This window comes from Macaca mulatta, chromosome 13 (assembly GCF_049350105.2).
Source record: "Macaca mulatta isolate MMU2019108-1 chromosome 13, T2T-MMU8v2.0, whole genome shotgun sequence".
NCBI classification, from domain to species: domain Eukaryota; kingdom Metazoa; phylum Chordata; class Mammalia; order Primates; family Cercopithecidae; genus Macaca; species Macaca mulatta.
The window spans coordinates 109,483,477-109,498,463 of NC_133418.1; the positions used below are offsets into that span (position 1 = coordinate 109,483,477).

A 14,987-nucleotide genomic window follows, 5' to 3' on the forward strand; every position below is an offset into this window, starting at 1 on the left:
CTTTGATGCTGAATACATGTGAACAAATATTCACTGATAAACCAGCTGACTACTTGGTTTCGGCCTAATGTTTTCTTTCCTGTACCACAATCACTTCACTTTACCTGCATTAGTCAAGAGCTAGTCAGGTGCCAGAAACCACACAGTAATTTAAACCGGGAAATTTACAATGTGGAGAATTATTTTCTAGTAACCAGAAATGAACGATAGAGAACGCTAAGGAATACCCTAGGGCTGAAGGGACGTATCCATGGAGGGAATGAACTTGGAAGGGAGGCCCTTCCCCTAGGCTGGGATTCAGACCCGTTGGACCAGGAGTGGTTGCAGCATGTAGGATGGAAGAGAAGTTCTCTGGGTTGCCTTGAGCCAGGGCTGGTCCACAGTTGCCAAGGTTGGCAGTCGGGGAGATATGGGATGGATAGGAAAGCTGGACGCCTGCTTCTGGGGGCCAGTGAGCTGAGGATGGGGGCCAGAAGACCCCAGGGACTATCCAGCAGGAAACCCCTACCAGCATGCATGTGGCTCAAGGCTGGTAGATAATTAAGGAATCATGGCCAAGACTGGCAAGAAAAAACTGTCTACTCCTATAGGCGGCCTTTTTGTAGCTTCCAGTCTGGGAAGCTTCTCTCTTTGGTGCGTGGGAGATTCACTAGAAAACAGTCTGCCCACGAGAGTGCCAGTGAAACTCAGTGGGAGGGTGTCAACAGAGGGAGGAAGTGGGGAAGTAAGTGCCACTTGATGTCCCACACATGCCTTGTTGGTGGCCAAGCCATAGGAGCAAGAAGAAAAGAACCAAAGCACATCACGACTAGAAAGCAGAGCCTCTTCTTTTGCAGTGGCCCTCCAGCACCCAGAGCTTAATATTGTGTCAACTGCAAATGACATACGCTATCACAGAGCTGGCTTTGAGGGGAAATTTGGAGCTGAGAGGCAATAAATAGGTAACATATATGAAAACTGCCAAATACGCCTGTTTAAAACTTAAGTCTCAAAATTGGATACTTCCTGTTACCTGCCTCCCATAGTTAAGATTAATATACAGTCTTGTCTCAATTAGTTTTAGCCGCTGCAACAAAAATATCAGACTATGTGGTTTCAACAGCAGAAATTTATTTCTCACAGTTCTAGAGGCTGGGAATTGCAAAATCAAGGTGTTGACCAATTTCATTCCTGGTGAGAGCACTCTCCTGGGTTGCAGATGGATTTCTTTCTTGCTGTGTCCTTATATGGCAGAGAGCAGAGAGAGAGGCAGCAAGCTGTCTCCTGCCTCCTCTTGTGAGGACGCCAATCCTGTCATGGGGCCTCCACTCTCATGACCTGATTGCTTTCTGAAGGTCTCATTTCCAAACATCATCACTCTGGGAATTAGTTTTTCAACATGTGAATTTTGGGGGACACATTGATTTCATAGCAAGCCTGTATGTTTTAACCTTTGGCATCTTTGTAAGAAAGACTTATAGTTAGACTCATGACATACTTTAAAAAAGGTTGGGACTTCTGATCTTAACATGTAGAAAGGAAAATACCTTTGCACTGTGGAAGATTGTGGGAAACACTGGGAAAATTTCATGATGATTACTTCCCTAAAAGTTTTGTACATTAGTAATTAAAAGTAAAAATATAACATGAAAAAGTTGTATGGAAGAAGATGATGCATCAGCCAAACAGGATGATAAACTTAACATTAATACAAGCAAGATATCAGAGGTGAAAGAGCATGAGAGGTAATGAAACGGAAGAAGACAAAGTTACTTGTATTTTCTTTAGAAAATCAAAACACTAATTCTGTATTATTTTTCTTTGTTGTTTTGTAATCTAAGACAATGAGCTCATGAGTTCATGTATATCTTTTTCTGGGATACAGTAAAGGACAGTTTTTATCTCTGAAGGAGTTGAGGGATGTTAGGAGAGACAAAACAAGTACTTTTCTGGGGAGGGGAATATTTTGTTTAGTTAAATAAATAGCCAGTTAAGAGCAAGAGCACTATGCTGGGGACTGCAAAGGGGTACAGGACAGGCATAAATGTGACTTTTACTCATTGGGAGCTTATGATTTTTTTTTTTTTTTTTTTTTTTTTTGAGATGGAGTTTCACTCTTTTTGCCCAGGCTGGAGTGCAATGGTGCTATCTCGGCTCACTGCAACTTCTGCCTCCCTGGTTCAAGTGATTCTCCTGCTTCAGCCTCCCGAGTAGCTTGGGACTACAGGCACATGACACCACACCTGGCTAATTTTTGTATTTTTAGTAGAGATAGGGGTTCACCATATTGAATGTAACTGACCATATAAACAGATTTCAGATAAAACTCTAGAAACCCAGTGAAGGTAGTGATTATTATTATAGATCTGGTAGTGATGGAAGGCTTTATATAGTGAAGATGTTTGGAGCAGGGATTTGGAAGGATTTAAAGTAGACCTTCTTGAGTGAGAAGGAAGGAAGACATTCTTAACAGGACAGATGGTATGAACGAATGAAAAGACGTTGAGCATGATTTATGAGGCCCATGACTAAATCTGTTTTATTCACTGCTGTCTTTCCATGTCTACTTCAATGCCTGGTATGCAGTAGGTGCCCAGTAAACATTTTGTGGATAGATGAGCTCTGTACATCAACCAGTTTGCTGGCACTGATATTTGACAATAGTGAACATTGGGAAATATGATTAAAAAGATATATTGATTTGGGTTCAGGAGGATGTGGAAAGGTTGTGATGACTTAGGCATTTATCTACTGTTGTGGATTTCTGACTGTGGAAGCACAGAGGAAGATGGTGTAGAGAGGATTGGAGTGGAAGGAAGGTAGGAAAGCTTGCTCAGAGCAGGGGACTCCTGCAGTGTCCTGGATATTTTGTGTTGATGATTTAGACTGGTATGGAGGCTGCAGCTGTGGAAAAGGGAAAGTGAATTAATAAGAGACATTTGAAGAAAGAACTGATGTGAGGCAATATATAAAGGATCCTAGGGAATGAGTCAAATATTAATTGAAATTTGTTACCATAATAGCTCTTTGTAGGAGGAGGGCAAGTCAGGGATTTTGAATGGAGTTGGAGAAAGCAGTTGGGAGGGAGGAATAGGACCTTGATCTTTCCAAAAAACAGCATATCATGACTTTTTATGATTAAGTTATTTACACCCTGGGATATATCTCATGGTCAAATAAATACAGAACTTTGATGGGCTCATTTGTTAAAAGTTAAACATGCTTATTAATTATGGCAGAATATATCTTCTCTTTCTGCCTTATTGTCTGCTCTATTATACAGCCACAGTGCAAGCCAAAGGCGATTATACAAGTTAGGAGAAAATGTCTTATATTACCAAAAATGAGTCCTGAGCTTTCTGTCTCTGTGTAGCTCATTAGAGGAAGAAAGCAAGCAGGTAAACTCACACTCCCTGCATCCAGTTGTAATCACCATTAGGGAATTGGCTGCTTTTCTTTTGAGTTCCTCTAGCAGCTCCCTGTGGCCAAGGTCCTAAATAGCTGTAATTAGATATAGCTTTACAATTCTGAAGGCAGTTGTAATGTGTTGTGAGATGTCATGGATTCTTTAATTCCTCTGTTTCTTCTTCTATATCCAGAGTAAAATAAAGAAGCGATCCTGGGTTCTCCATGAGTGTTTGGAAAGAGTTCCTGAAAATGTGGATGCTGCCAAAGAACTGCTTCAGTATGGATTAAAAGGCACAGACCTGGAGGCTCTTTTAGCAATAGGGAAAGGAGCAGATGAAGGCAGGTTGGTTATAGAAGGAATTGGATTCAAAGTAAAAGTGACTTTGTGAGAACTTTTGTACTGAGACATTGGACTGGGTAAACTTTTCTTTAAGTTATTCTCTACTGAAGCAGTTGCTTTTGATCAATACTTTCTTATCTGAAGTCATTGCTCATCAGGCATTTGGAACTTTTTAAAAAATATAAATATGAGAATATATCTGAGAAGTAAATAATTAAAATGAGACTGACATGATTACCATTTGAAGACCTTAAGAAGAAGTGATTCACATAGCAAACTCTGGACATTTTCTGCATAGGCTGCTTTACATTGAATGAATGTAACCCCACATCTCTTCCTAAATAGTTTTCATTTTCTTGATTTTTAGATTTCTATTTGTGATAATTACTGATGACTTTTTGCCCATCTATGGATATAATGAATGATCACTTTGTTTACAATGGCAAAAGTTTTTTTCAAATACTTCCTTCTGTTTTTGTGCAAATCAATAATTAAATCAGTCAAAATAGGAGAAAGCTTTTCACAGCATGAAGTTTTTAAAAATGATGAAAATATATTTGTTCTTTTATACTTGCAGATTTACATTACCTGGTGAAGTAGACATTGACAATATCTCCTATGAAGAACTTTCACCACCTGATGAAGAGCCTGCCAAGAATAAAAAGGAGAAGGAGCTCAAGAAGAGACAGGAACTACTGAAATTAGTGAAATTTTCCAAGTAAATGATTTGTTACTGTTCATTTGATACTTTCTTTAAAATAGTCATTTCAGTGTGTTCCTTACTAGTGTAGTAATTAGTCCAAATTATTTCAGCAACTTAAATCAAATGTACTTACTATTATCTTACCCTTGTGCTTTTCTGAACTGTTTCATGAGTTTTGGGCTCAATGGAGTATTAATAATTTTCATTGTAACTCCTAGAGAAATAATTCTGTGTAAATATAAGTGGCCTAATATAGTTATTCAAAACAGGTTGACACTGGAACAAAAGGAACTTTGCCGTTGTAGACGGAAATTATTAACCTACTTAGATCGACTTGCAACATATGAGGTAAGGAATAATTTTTATCAAACCAATTATGTTCATTTTATCTGTCATTATAAGTGCTATGGCTGCCCTAATATCGGATATTCTTGGTCCTTAGAACTATTTCTCTGGGAAAAATTGATTTCTTACAGAAGCAGGTTCTCTTATATACTAGTTTTGGTAAAAATTAGAGATTGCGAAAGCCAGAAGTTGTTTTGTTAGACTAGGGAATAGAAGTGCCTTAGCCATTTTAGTGCATTTGTGTTTCGAGATTCATAATCTTTTTCATTTACTTTTATATTTTGATTTTAAGATAATGGCACGTAACTCTTTTCCATACCAGATTTCAGTATATACTAGGTTTTAATGTGAATATTTCTGACTCATTTTATTTTAATGATTTTTTTTTTTGAGATGGGATCTCACTCTGTTGCCCAGGCTGGAGTGCAGTGGCATGATCTCAGTTCACTGCAACCTCCACCTTTTGGGTTCAAGCGATTCTCGTCCCTTAGCCTCCTGAGTAGCTGGAACTACAGGCGCATGCCACCAAACACGTCTAATTTTTGTATTTTTTTAGAGACGAGGTTTTGCCATGTTGCCCAGTCTTGTTTTAAACTCCCGGACTCGAGCAATCCGCCTGCCTCGGCCTCGCAAAGTGCTAGATTACAGGTGTGAGCCAACTACGCCTGGCCTATTTTAATTATTTGTTAGTGGGTTGAATTTACTTGATTCACCTTTGATCCTAATTAGGGCTGAAGTTAGGTATTTGAGCTTAAAAACAGTATACTTCACATTTGGGTCTTCAGGGACACAAACATAGATGTCCCCATCTTGGGCATTTCAGTAGCACTCTGTAGTTTAAGACCAACTTAGATATTGTTAAAGTGTAAGTGTAAGTCAGCCACATTTCAGTAAATATACGTAGGTTAGATTGCTTTCTTACATGACTCTTGTAGCTGCAGTTCTCTAGATTTTAAGGTAAGTTTTTCATTTTAAAGTTTGACTTCACTTGGAGGTTACTTTCTTAGTCTGTGTTCTGCCTCCCTTGTGTGTGTGCCCCTCGGCTCTTGGCACTGGCACACAGTAGGCACTGTATGTTACATCTGATAATGTGATGCTTGTCCCAAGAATGTCTGACCATGCAGGCAAATGCAGAAGCCTTCGATTCCCCCATCCTGCTAATATAATTGAAATGTTTTTAAACAAAATACTGAAAGAGGGCTGTGGTTATTAAAAAAACATTGGTAATGACTATATCATTACCATTTATCATTGCAAACAAGTTACGAAACATTCTTAGTAGGTTCATTTATAGATACAGTTCGTTTGGCTGTTGGATGATCACATTACTTTAAAACACATCATGTTGATATGCCTGAGTTCTGTGATGTTTTGAGGTAATATATTAAAGCCAGTTGTGAATTGCAGAAGTCTGTACAGATACAATTATTTTTATACTTAGCCTTAGTTTCTCTAATGATATCTTTTTTAAAAAGTGCCTACAAGTTCAGTTTGACTATCCAGTTAATTTTTTTCATTATTTTTTAATTTTTTAATTGCTATTCCCTATATGACAGTAGTAAGTATATTTATTATTATACTGTAACAGTAACATTTAAAGTATTTGTTGAGCTTACTGTTTTTAGGGAATTCTGCAAAATTCTTGAAAAGTAGGTGAATTTGATGAATTTCAATGTTAAAACTTAGTAATGAAAATATTCAGATGTAATAGCTAACCATTAGATAGTAGTAGAGATAGGCATTGCATTTTAATCACAGGACATGGCTTCTTTTATTAATACTGTGATAAATGAGATAAAAATGAATTCATTTAAATTTGACATGAGTACCTCCTCAATGCAAGATATTGTGCCATTGCGAGAGGTAGAGAAAGGAACAAGGAATGGTCTTCATGGAGTTCACATTGTATAGACATTAAATGCTGATAAGAAAGGTATGGAGAATTGATGAGGGAACATAATGAAGAAAAATGTCAAATTCTTCCTGGGGATGTCTGAGACGACTCCACATAGAAGTAATAGCTAGCCTTTCACAAAAGGAAGGCAGATTTCAGGGGCTAGGGAGGACCATAAGGGGGATGTTAGAATGGAGTCTCCTTACAGTTAGAGATTTGTCTTGTTTGCTGCTGTGTCTCTGAGCTCTGAATGGTTCCTGGCTCATTGAAGGGTTCAGTAAATATTTATTGCAAGAACCAGTAGGTAGGAGAATACCCTTAAGAAATACCAACACATTCTTTTGAGGACTTAACTATTTGTCAGCCGTTGTCTTATGAGATGGGTACTGTCATCTTCTCAGTTTTATGGATGTGAAAACTGAGGCTTAGAGAAGGTAAGTAATTTGTCCAAATAAGTAGGAAGCAAGGACTCATAATCAGGTCTCTCTGATGGGTAGCCCATGCTGATAATCAGTGTGCCATGTAAAGGCCCAGTGGCATGAAAGCAAGTGTCATGCTGTTGAGTAAGTAAGCTAGTCAGGGTACAGGATGGGGAGCGTGAGGGGTGGCACAGAACAAAGGTGGGAAGTATGGTTAGAATAGTTTGTGGTCATGTTTGGAAGGGTCTCCTGCCATGTAAGTAGTTGCATTGAATTTTTATCAGAGGTTGGGCACGTTTAGGAAAGAACAAAAAGTGGAGGAGAGGAGAGGAGACTGTGGCTGTGGGCCGCCCTTTGAAGAAGTTTGACCGTGAAGAGGGGCAGAGAAGATGGTGGTATCTATAGCAGGTGTTTAGAATAGAAGGAAGAAATATTGTTTTTATATTAATGGGAATGAATAGTAGAGGGTGAGGAGGATTTTATGGAACAAAAGAAAGAGAGGATACTTGCATGATTATAGAAGTGGAATACGAATGGGATCCAGGGCATCGGTGGGATTTTGAGGCTTTTTAGGAGCAGAGCTATGTTTCTTTCTGCTGTAACTGGAAGGAAGGAAAATCTTATTACAGATACAGGTAGGTTTGTAGTTTTGGTGGGTTGGAAAAATGAGGAATTTCTCATCTAATAGTGTCCACAAAAGGCAGGGTTTTCCGCTGAGAACAGGGGCTGAGGAATAGGGTGTTGGAGGTCGAGAAAGAATGACAGTTGTGGAAAAGTTCCTAACAGAGACTAGGAAATAAAACTTCTTCGGGAAATGTAGTAGCGTGGATGAGCAGCACTAATTATCTGTTTGAATCATGTTGCCTGGAATTTATCAATTTTTTAGCTTTTTATTATAAAAAACTTCAGTCACTCAAAGAAGCATAGAGAAGAGTGGTGTGATGAGCCCGATGTGCCCATTGCTCAGCACCAACCATTTTCAGCATGCACCAGTTATGTGTGTCTTTTATTCTCCATTTTTCTACTCTTGCCTTCCCTTTTTCACTGAATATTTTAAAGCAAAGCCCGTATATCTTATTGCACCCTTAAATATTTAGGTATGTATGTCTAAGAAGGACTTAAAAAACTGGAACCACAATGATATGATTATTTCTAACAAAATTAGTAGTAATTCCCTAATAACATCTGATACTTACTTTATCTTCAGATTTTCCTGGTGCTTTTTTTTTTTTTTGCATTGATTCATTTGAATGAGGATCCAAGCAAGGTTGAGGTTTTGAAATTAAAATGGGAATTGTCAGCTTGGTTTTGTGACTTATCTTCAGTGACTTCATAGCTTGTGTTCAGAGATCATAGCTGGGTTTGACTGGTTAGGGAATGATTTGCTGGATGAATGCAATAAAGGGAAAGAGGCCAGGGATTAAGAAGCCCTTTTATAGCCATGGACCAGGCACTTTAAGCTGATTAGAAGGAATGAGGGACTTTGAGGGGAAATGGAAAGTGAACAAAGAAGTAGAGTGAGTGGATTGGATGCCTCTGTGAGATTGAGGAGTAGTTGAAATGCCACTTAGTGTGTGAGTAGGAAGATTAGGTGCGGTAATCACAGAGTCGGGGCTAGACATTGAAGTGTTTCACACAGTGTCTTTTGGTGATGATAGAGATCCAGGGTTTTGTGACAGGATGTATAACTGAGATGAAATAGAGGAAATAATTGTCATGCATGAGGAGTCAAGGAACTGAGAGCTTTTTTTGTGAAATAGGGTCTTGCTCTGTTGCCCAGGCTGGAGTGTAGTGGCACAATGATAGGTCACTGCACTCTTGACTTCCTGGGCTCAAGCTGTTCTCCCATCTCAGTCTCCCAAGTAGCTGGGACTACAGATACATGGCACCATGCCCAGCTAATTTTTTTTTTTTTTTTTGTAGAGGTGAGTTCTCGCCATCTTGCTCAGGCTGTTCTCAAACTCTTGGGCTCAAGCAATCCTCCCACTTCAGCCTGCCAAAGTGTTGGGATTACAGGCGTGAGCCACTGCGCCTGGCTAGAACATTTGTGAAATACTTTTCTTCTTTTGGTTTCCATGAGTATGCATTAAATTCTTTTTCTCTTTACTTCTCTGACTGTTCCTCCATCTACTTTTCAGATGCAGGTTCCCTTTTCCTTGTTCATCCTTTAAATAATGTTGTTCCTCAGGCTCTTTCAAACTCATTCTGTTTAATCTCCCTTGGAATAATACTTCCGTATTAATCACCCTATGCCATATATCTCTAACCCACATCTTAGTCCAGAACTCCTGACTTGTGTATTCACCTGCTCACTGTGTAGCTCCTTTTAGACGTGCCGTAGTTGCCAACTTAACCCATCTACAGGTGAACTTCTCAGCTCTCCTTCCTCCCTCCTCCCTCCCTCACCTCCTCCACATCTCCTCATTCTTCTCTTTCCTGTCTCTGTAAATTAATTCAGTCAACAAATATTTATTGACTATTTATAAATGTGGCCAGAATAATACTGACAGGCAGTGTGCTAGGAATCTGGGATTCAGTATTAAACATGGCGGACATGAGCCCTAAGTCGTACTTTGTAGTGGGGAGACCTACACTTGCAATTCCAAGGCTAACTTCTCGTTGTCTTTTATGTTTCAGCTTGTGGGCCACTTCTCTGTCCTCCCAGAACTAGTTGTGGCACCTTACTGAGTATTTCCCCTCACCTATTCCTAGATTTTAAGCTACTTAGAGGGTGGGAAAAGTGTATTATTCATTGTATCACAGTGCCTGTCACAGTTCCCTTAGCACATGGTGAGTGGCATTCGGTAAATATTTGTTGAATAAATGAATGGTTCAATCTGCATTTGACATAGGTCACCCTAGAAGTGGTAAAATTAAAGTTCACCTACAGAGGTTCAGGTGCTCATAATACATTGTCATGCATGACTGTTGCTTATTTTTACCCAGTGGTTGATTTTGGTTGTCCTAATGTAATTAACTTAATTTTTACTGCCTATTTCATTTACTTCTGGATTAAAAAAAATAACATTTATTAATATAGCACTTTTCAAAATAAAGGCAAGAATGCAAATGTGGTACTTTAGTTAACAATTGATGGTTGGAATTAATTAATTCAGGCCTTATTTATTTAGGCAGGCAGAGTTGTAAAGGTTTTTGATATTTTCTTGTCACCCATATTTAAAAGCCTTTTCATTAAATCACTGTTTCCCCTCAGGAAATCCTAGGAGTGCCTCATGCATCTGAACAGAGATATGATGCTGAATTCTTTAAGAAATTCAGAAATCAGAATATTGTTCTCTCAGCTAGAACTTATGCTCAGGTAATTTGCTTTTGGTAAATAAAATAATTATGGTTATTAACACTCTCTAAATCTTTGAGCTGTGCAGTTAATGTTATTGTGTGCATATATTGCATTTTCTTTTTTGTTTTAATATTAATAAGTGTAGGGAAAATTTTAATTTAATATCCATCATTCTGAGTTTTAAAAATAAATAATTTTCATAGCCGTAGATTGAGAAACAGGATATAGGCTAGGAAAAACCAGGGTCATTTCAAAGTGCTTCATATCAGAGCTGCATGACAAAGTTAGTTTTTGAATGTTGTCATATAAAATCACTCCTTTATTTCTTAGATTTACATTAGAAACTTACCCCTTGCCTTTTGTACAGGAAAGTAATGTACAAGCTCTAGAAATTCTGTTTACTTATCATGGCTCCGACCTGCTTCCTCATCGCCTTGCGATTCTCTCCAACTTTCCAGAGACCACTTCTCCACATGAATATTCTGTTTTGCTGCCTGAAGCTTGGTATGTGACTATGTTAACAGAGTTTTACCTTCTTTCTATATATTGATAATTTCTTGTCATGCTGAACACCTTAAAATTAAAAAAATAATAATTTTAATGTAATATATTTAAACTTTTTTCCTGATAAAAAATTAAGTTATTGTAAATGGTCCTGAAGCCAAAGTGTTTCTAACATAACAGGATTACCTTAACAAGCACAATTTTTTCCTTTTTTTTTGAAAGCCTTCAGATCTTACTTCTTTGTATTTAGTACATACTGTTTTCTGGTTAAGAACAGGTTTTAGGATAATGTATGCCTGAGGTAGTTGTATCTTTTAGAAATTGAAGTGTGTTTTTGACAGTATTAGATGGGAAGACCCAGAAACCCAGGGATACTGCATCTTCCTTTGCTTAGCAACCCTGTCTTCATAGGAAATACCACAGGCAAAAAGACAAATGGGAAACTGAAATATTGCTTTACCACTAGACTAATGCTCCTCCTCTCAGTTTACGGCGATTTGATAATTGGGTTGCAGCATGTGATATAGTGTCAAAGCCTGTGCTGGAACCATTGAGTCCCTGTATTACCACCTGGTAGTCTTCTGTTCCTGAGAATAAAGGAGAGGGAGTACATTTGTCTCACTGATAACTCAAAAACAGGTAGGCCATTTGCCCCAGACCTGAATGGCACCTGGGAGAAAACAGGAGGGCTGAGCATACCTTGCTTAGGTCAGTTACTGAACAGAGGCAGAAGACAAAAGAGTAAGATGACACATCCATTTGTGTGAACCTTTACCTGTGGTGAGCTAGCCCACTAGTAAGTGTGGCTCAATGGTTAACTACATGATTTGTCTTTTCTGTGTTTGAGTTACTCATCTTTAAAATGGGTTGACAGTCCCTGTCTTATTCACTTTGCATATTTTTAGTAACACCAGAATTGATAATTATTATATCTGGTTGCTACCTATAGTATACTGTAAAGTACCCTTTAGTGCACTGTTAAGATAATTCTGACTGAAATCATTTTTACTAATTTCAGCTACTGGAAACTTACGGTGCTAAGAGATGTTATTCAAATTACGGGGATCATTTGGCTTCCTCATTCCTCCCTTGCTGCCTCCACTCAATATCCTATTTCTAGGCATGGGTATTAATGATGATGGTCGACATGTATAGAGTAATTACTATGTATTTGGCACTTATTTATTTTTGGTCTTCAAGTAATTTTGGTATTATCCTGTTATTACAGAAAGCTGAGATTTACAGAAGTTTAGTAGCATGCTGAAATCTATATATGTGCAGCCAGAATTTGAACCTGTATTTACTTTAAGTTGTAGGTCAGTAAGCACTGAGAATATATTATAAACTCCTTAGTTTACATTAGTGTTAGTCCTTGAAAAGTAACTCTTTGTTTTGATAAAAATCAAGAAAAAGGGCTGAGCATGGTGGCTCACTCCTTGTAATCTCAGCACTTTGGGAGGCCGAGTCGGGCGGACCACGAGGTCAGGAGATCAAGACCATCCTGGCTAACATGGTGAAACCCTGTCTCTACTAAAAATATAAAAAAATTAGCCAGGCGTGGTGGCGGGCGCCTGTAGTCCAGCTACTCAGGAGACTGAGGCAGGAGAATGGTGTGAACCCAGGAGGCAGAGCTTGCAGTGAGCCAAGATCATGCCGCTGCACTCCAGCCTGGGCAACAAAGCGAGACTCTGTCTAAAAAAAAAAAAAAAAGAAGAAAAAGAAAAAGCTCAGGATGCTTTTTTCATTTTCAAATAATTTTAGATCTGTATAGTGAAGGATAATGTAAATGATATTTTATAAATATATTTTATGCATGTTTTCAGAATATAATTATATCTATTGTTCTCCGCCTCTTTGCAGAATGAATCTAATCTGAATGGAAATTACCTTTCCTACTGTAAATTGTTAGTATAGAGAAAAGGGCTACTGTCTCAACGGTTTTTTTAAAGGCAGTTTCTCCTTAGATTTGGATACATTTGTCTAGGCCATACCACCCTGAAGGGCCTCCCCCATCTCCTCAGATTTGGATGCATTTATTGTCAGTGTTTTCTGATGATTGCTTAGATAAGCATTTGATTTTAACCTGAAATTTGAAAGTTGGTTGCAAAAGAGTTGCACAGTACCCAATGCCACACTACCTTTGAATGCCCTGTGGTTCCTTTATGGGGCCTGCCACAAGAACCATTTTAAATTGTGATCAATAGTTTAGTCATACCCTATTGCAGCAGGGTATGATGAAAAGAATATAATGTTATTTTGAATCATTGTTTGGGGATATGTTGTTTAGACAAACTTTGAAGAGACTGATTTCTTATGAGTTCTTAAGTTATGCTCATTTTTAAACACATTTGGAAAAAATAGTTTTTTAAAATTAACCTTTATTCTCAAGAAAGTCTTTCATACTATTTTTTTTCTATAGTAGTAAATAGAATGAACAATAGGTTACAATAATATCTCTGTCCTTTCATAATTTAGGTTTATATTAGTCTGTTTGTGTTGCCACAGAGAAATACCTGAGGTAATTTATAAAGAGAGAAGGTTTAATTGGCTCATAGTTGCGCAGACTGTACAAGAAGCATAGTGCTGGCATCTGCTTCTGGTGAGAGCCTCAGGAAGTTTCCAGTCATGGCGGAAGGTGAAGGGGCAGCAGGCGCCCTCACATGGTGAGAGGGAAGCAAGAGAGAGAAGGGGGAGGTCCCAGACTCTTAACCGGAACTAACTGAGTGAGAACTCACTCATCACCAAGGAGATGGTGCTGAACCACTAATGAGGAATCTGCCCTCACATCCAGTTGCCCCCCATCCAAACCCCACCTCCAGCACTGGGAATCACATTTGAGTGTGAGATTTGGAGGGAACAAACATCTAAACCGTATCATAGTTACTGCAAAGCAAAATCACAGTTGTGCTTCAGGCAGAACCTCTTCTATGAGGATTTCTGTAAGTTACTCCTTTCCCAATACTCTCATAATTCTTTATTTTCATTGTGTAACACCTTTTACATTGTGTTTTAGTCATACTTATTTCTGCCTTTCTCCCTCATTTCCTTCTCTCATAAATACCAGACTAGCTCTTAAAGACAGAGACCATCTCTTCCTTATGTTCAGATCCCAGTTAGGGTGGCGCTTGTATAGTGAGTATACTGAAAATGTTTGCCGACTGCATAAATTAGGTCCTCTTGTGTCATTTAAAAAAGAGGTTTTGAAGTATCCTGCAGGGAGTGCAGATGGACTTTCACTTGCTAACCTGGAAGAAGCCCAGGTCTGTGTTTACCGAGGTCCTGAAGGGTTCAACTGCTGTTTCAACCCATCGTTAAGGATGGAACTCTTTTATTCTAATTGAAGCTTTACCCTAAATGACAAGTAGAGCAGTAAGATATACTTATAAAAATTATTTCCATCGTGAGGGTTCTTTGAATACTTGATATTCATTTTCAAATCACTTGGAAGCATTAGTTCAGATGAGCAGTGTCCTGTTTGTTGGTGCGTGAGTGCTTTCCTCCATTTTCCACGCACCATTGGCTGGGCACCTCAAACGTGCCTGGAGCTGTGGTAGGGACTGAGGATGAGTAGAGCATAGCTCCTCTTCAGCAGGAGTGATCAGGGATGCTTTACAAAGCAGTAGCACTTCCTGTTACAGCATCATGCTGTCAAACGAGGAAGAAAGAAAAGTTAAACATACCCTAAATAAGTAATTGCAGTTCATTCTGCTCTTTTCTTTTTTCTCCTCAGTAGCAATGCTGAAAACTAATAAAATGACCTTGACATTCCCTGACTGTCTTGGATGGCTGTTCGCTTTCCATGTGTGTGCCTTATTCTTCTTCTGAGAGTGTACATTGCTCAGTGGCTCAGCCTGTTTCATTCTGCTCTTTTCTTTAACTCCTCCACTTATATTTTGCAAGTAATAATGACTTTTTAATAATCTGTTGAATTGATTTCAAGTCAATTAGTGACTTGAATTGAAACAAGTCACTAGACTCTACGTGTATGACTCCCCAAATGCCTGTCTCGCTGTGCGGTCTTCAGCCAGCTGTTAGGAGGATTGCTTAGAGCCCCCTGCGCTCTCCACTCCTGCCACACAGGCCTCTGACTGTTC

General features: G+C 38.7%; 1 protein-coding gene across 2 annotated transcripts in view; it reads left to right on the top strand.

Moving 5' to 3' along the window:
- Window positions 1-14,987, top strand: part of NBAS (NBAS subunit of NRZ tethering complex) — a 390,381-nt gene that overhangs the window by 92,722 nt on the left and 282,672 nt on the right. For both annotated transcript variants that reach the window (XM_015111744.3, XM_077960110.1), the window contains exons 17-21: window positions 3,579-3,730; window positions 4,305-4,445; window positions 4,700-4,778; window positions 10,303-10,407; window positions 10,757-10,893. In XM_015111744.3, coding sequence (XP_014967230.3) covers window positions 3,579-3,730; window positions 4,305-4,445; window positions 4,700-4,778; window positions 10,303-10,407; window positions 10,757-10,893 — 614 coding nt within the window. The remainder of the gene's footprint in view (window positions 1-3,578; window positions 3,731-4,304; window positions 4,446-4,699; window positions 4,779-10,302; window positions 10,408-10,756; window positions 10,894-14,987) is intronic.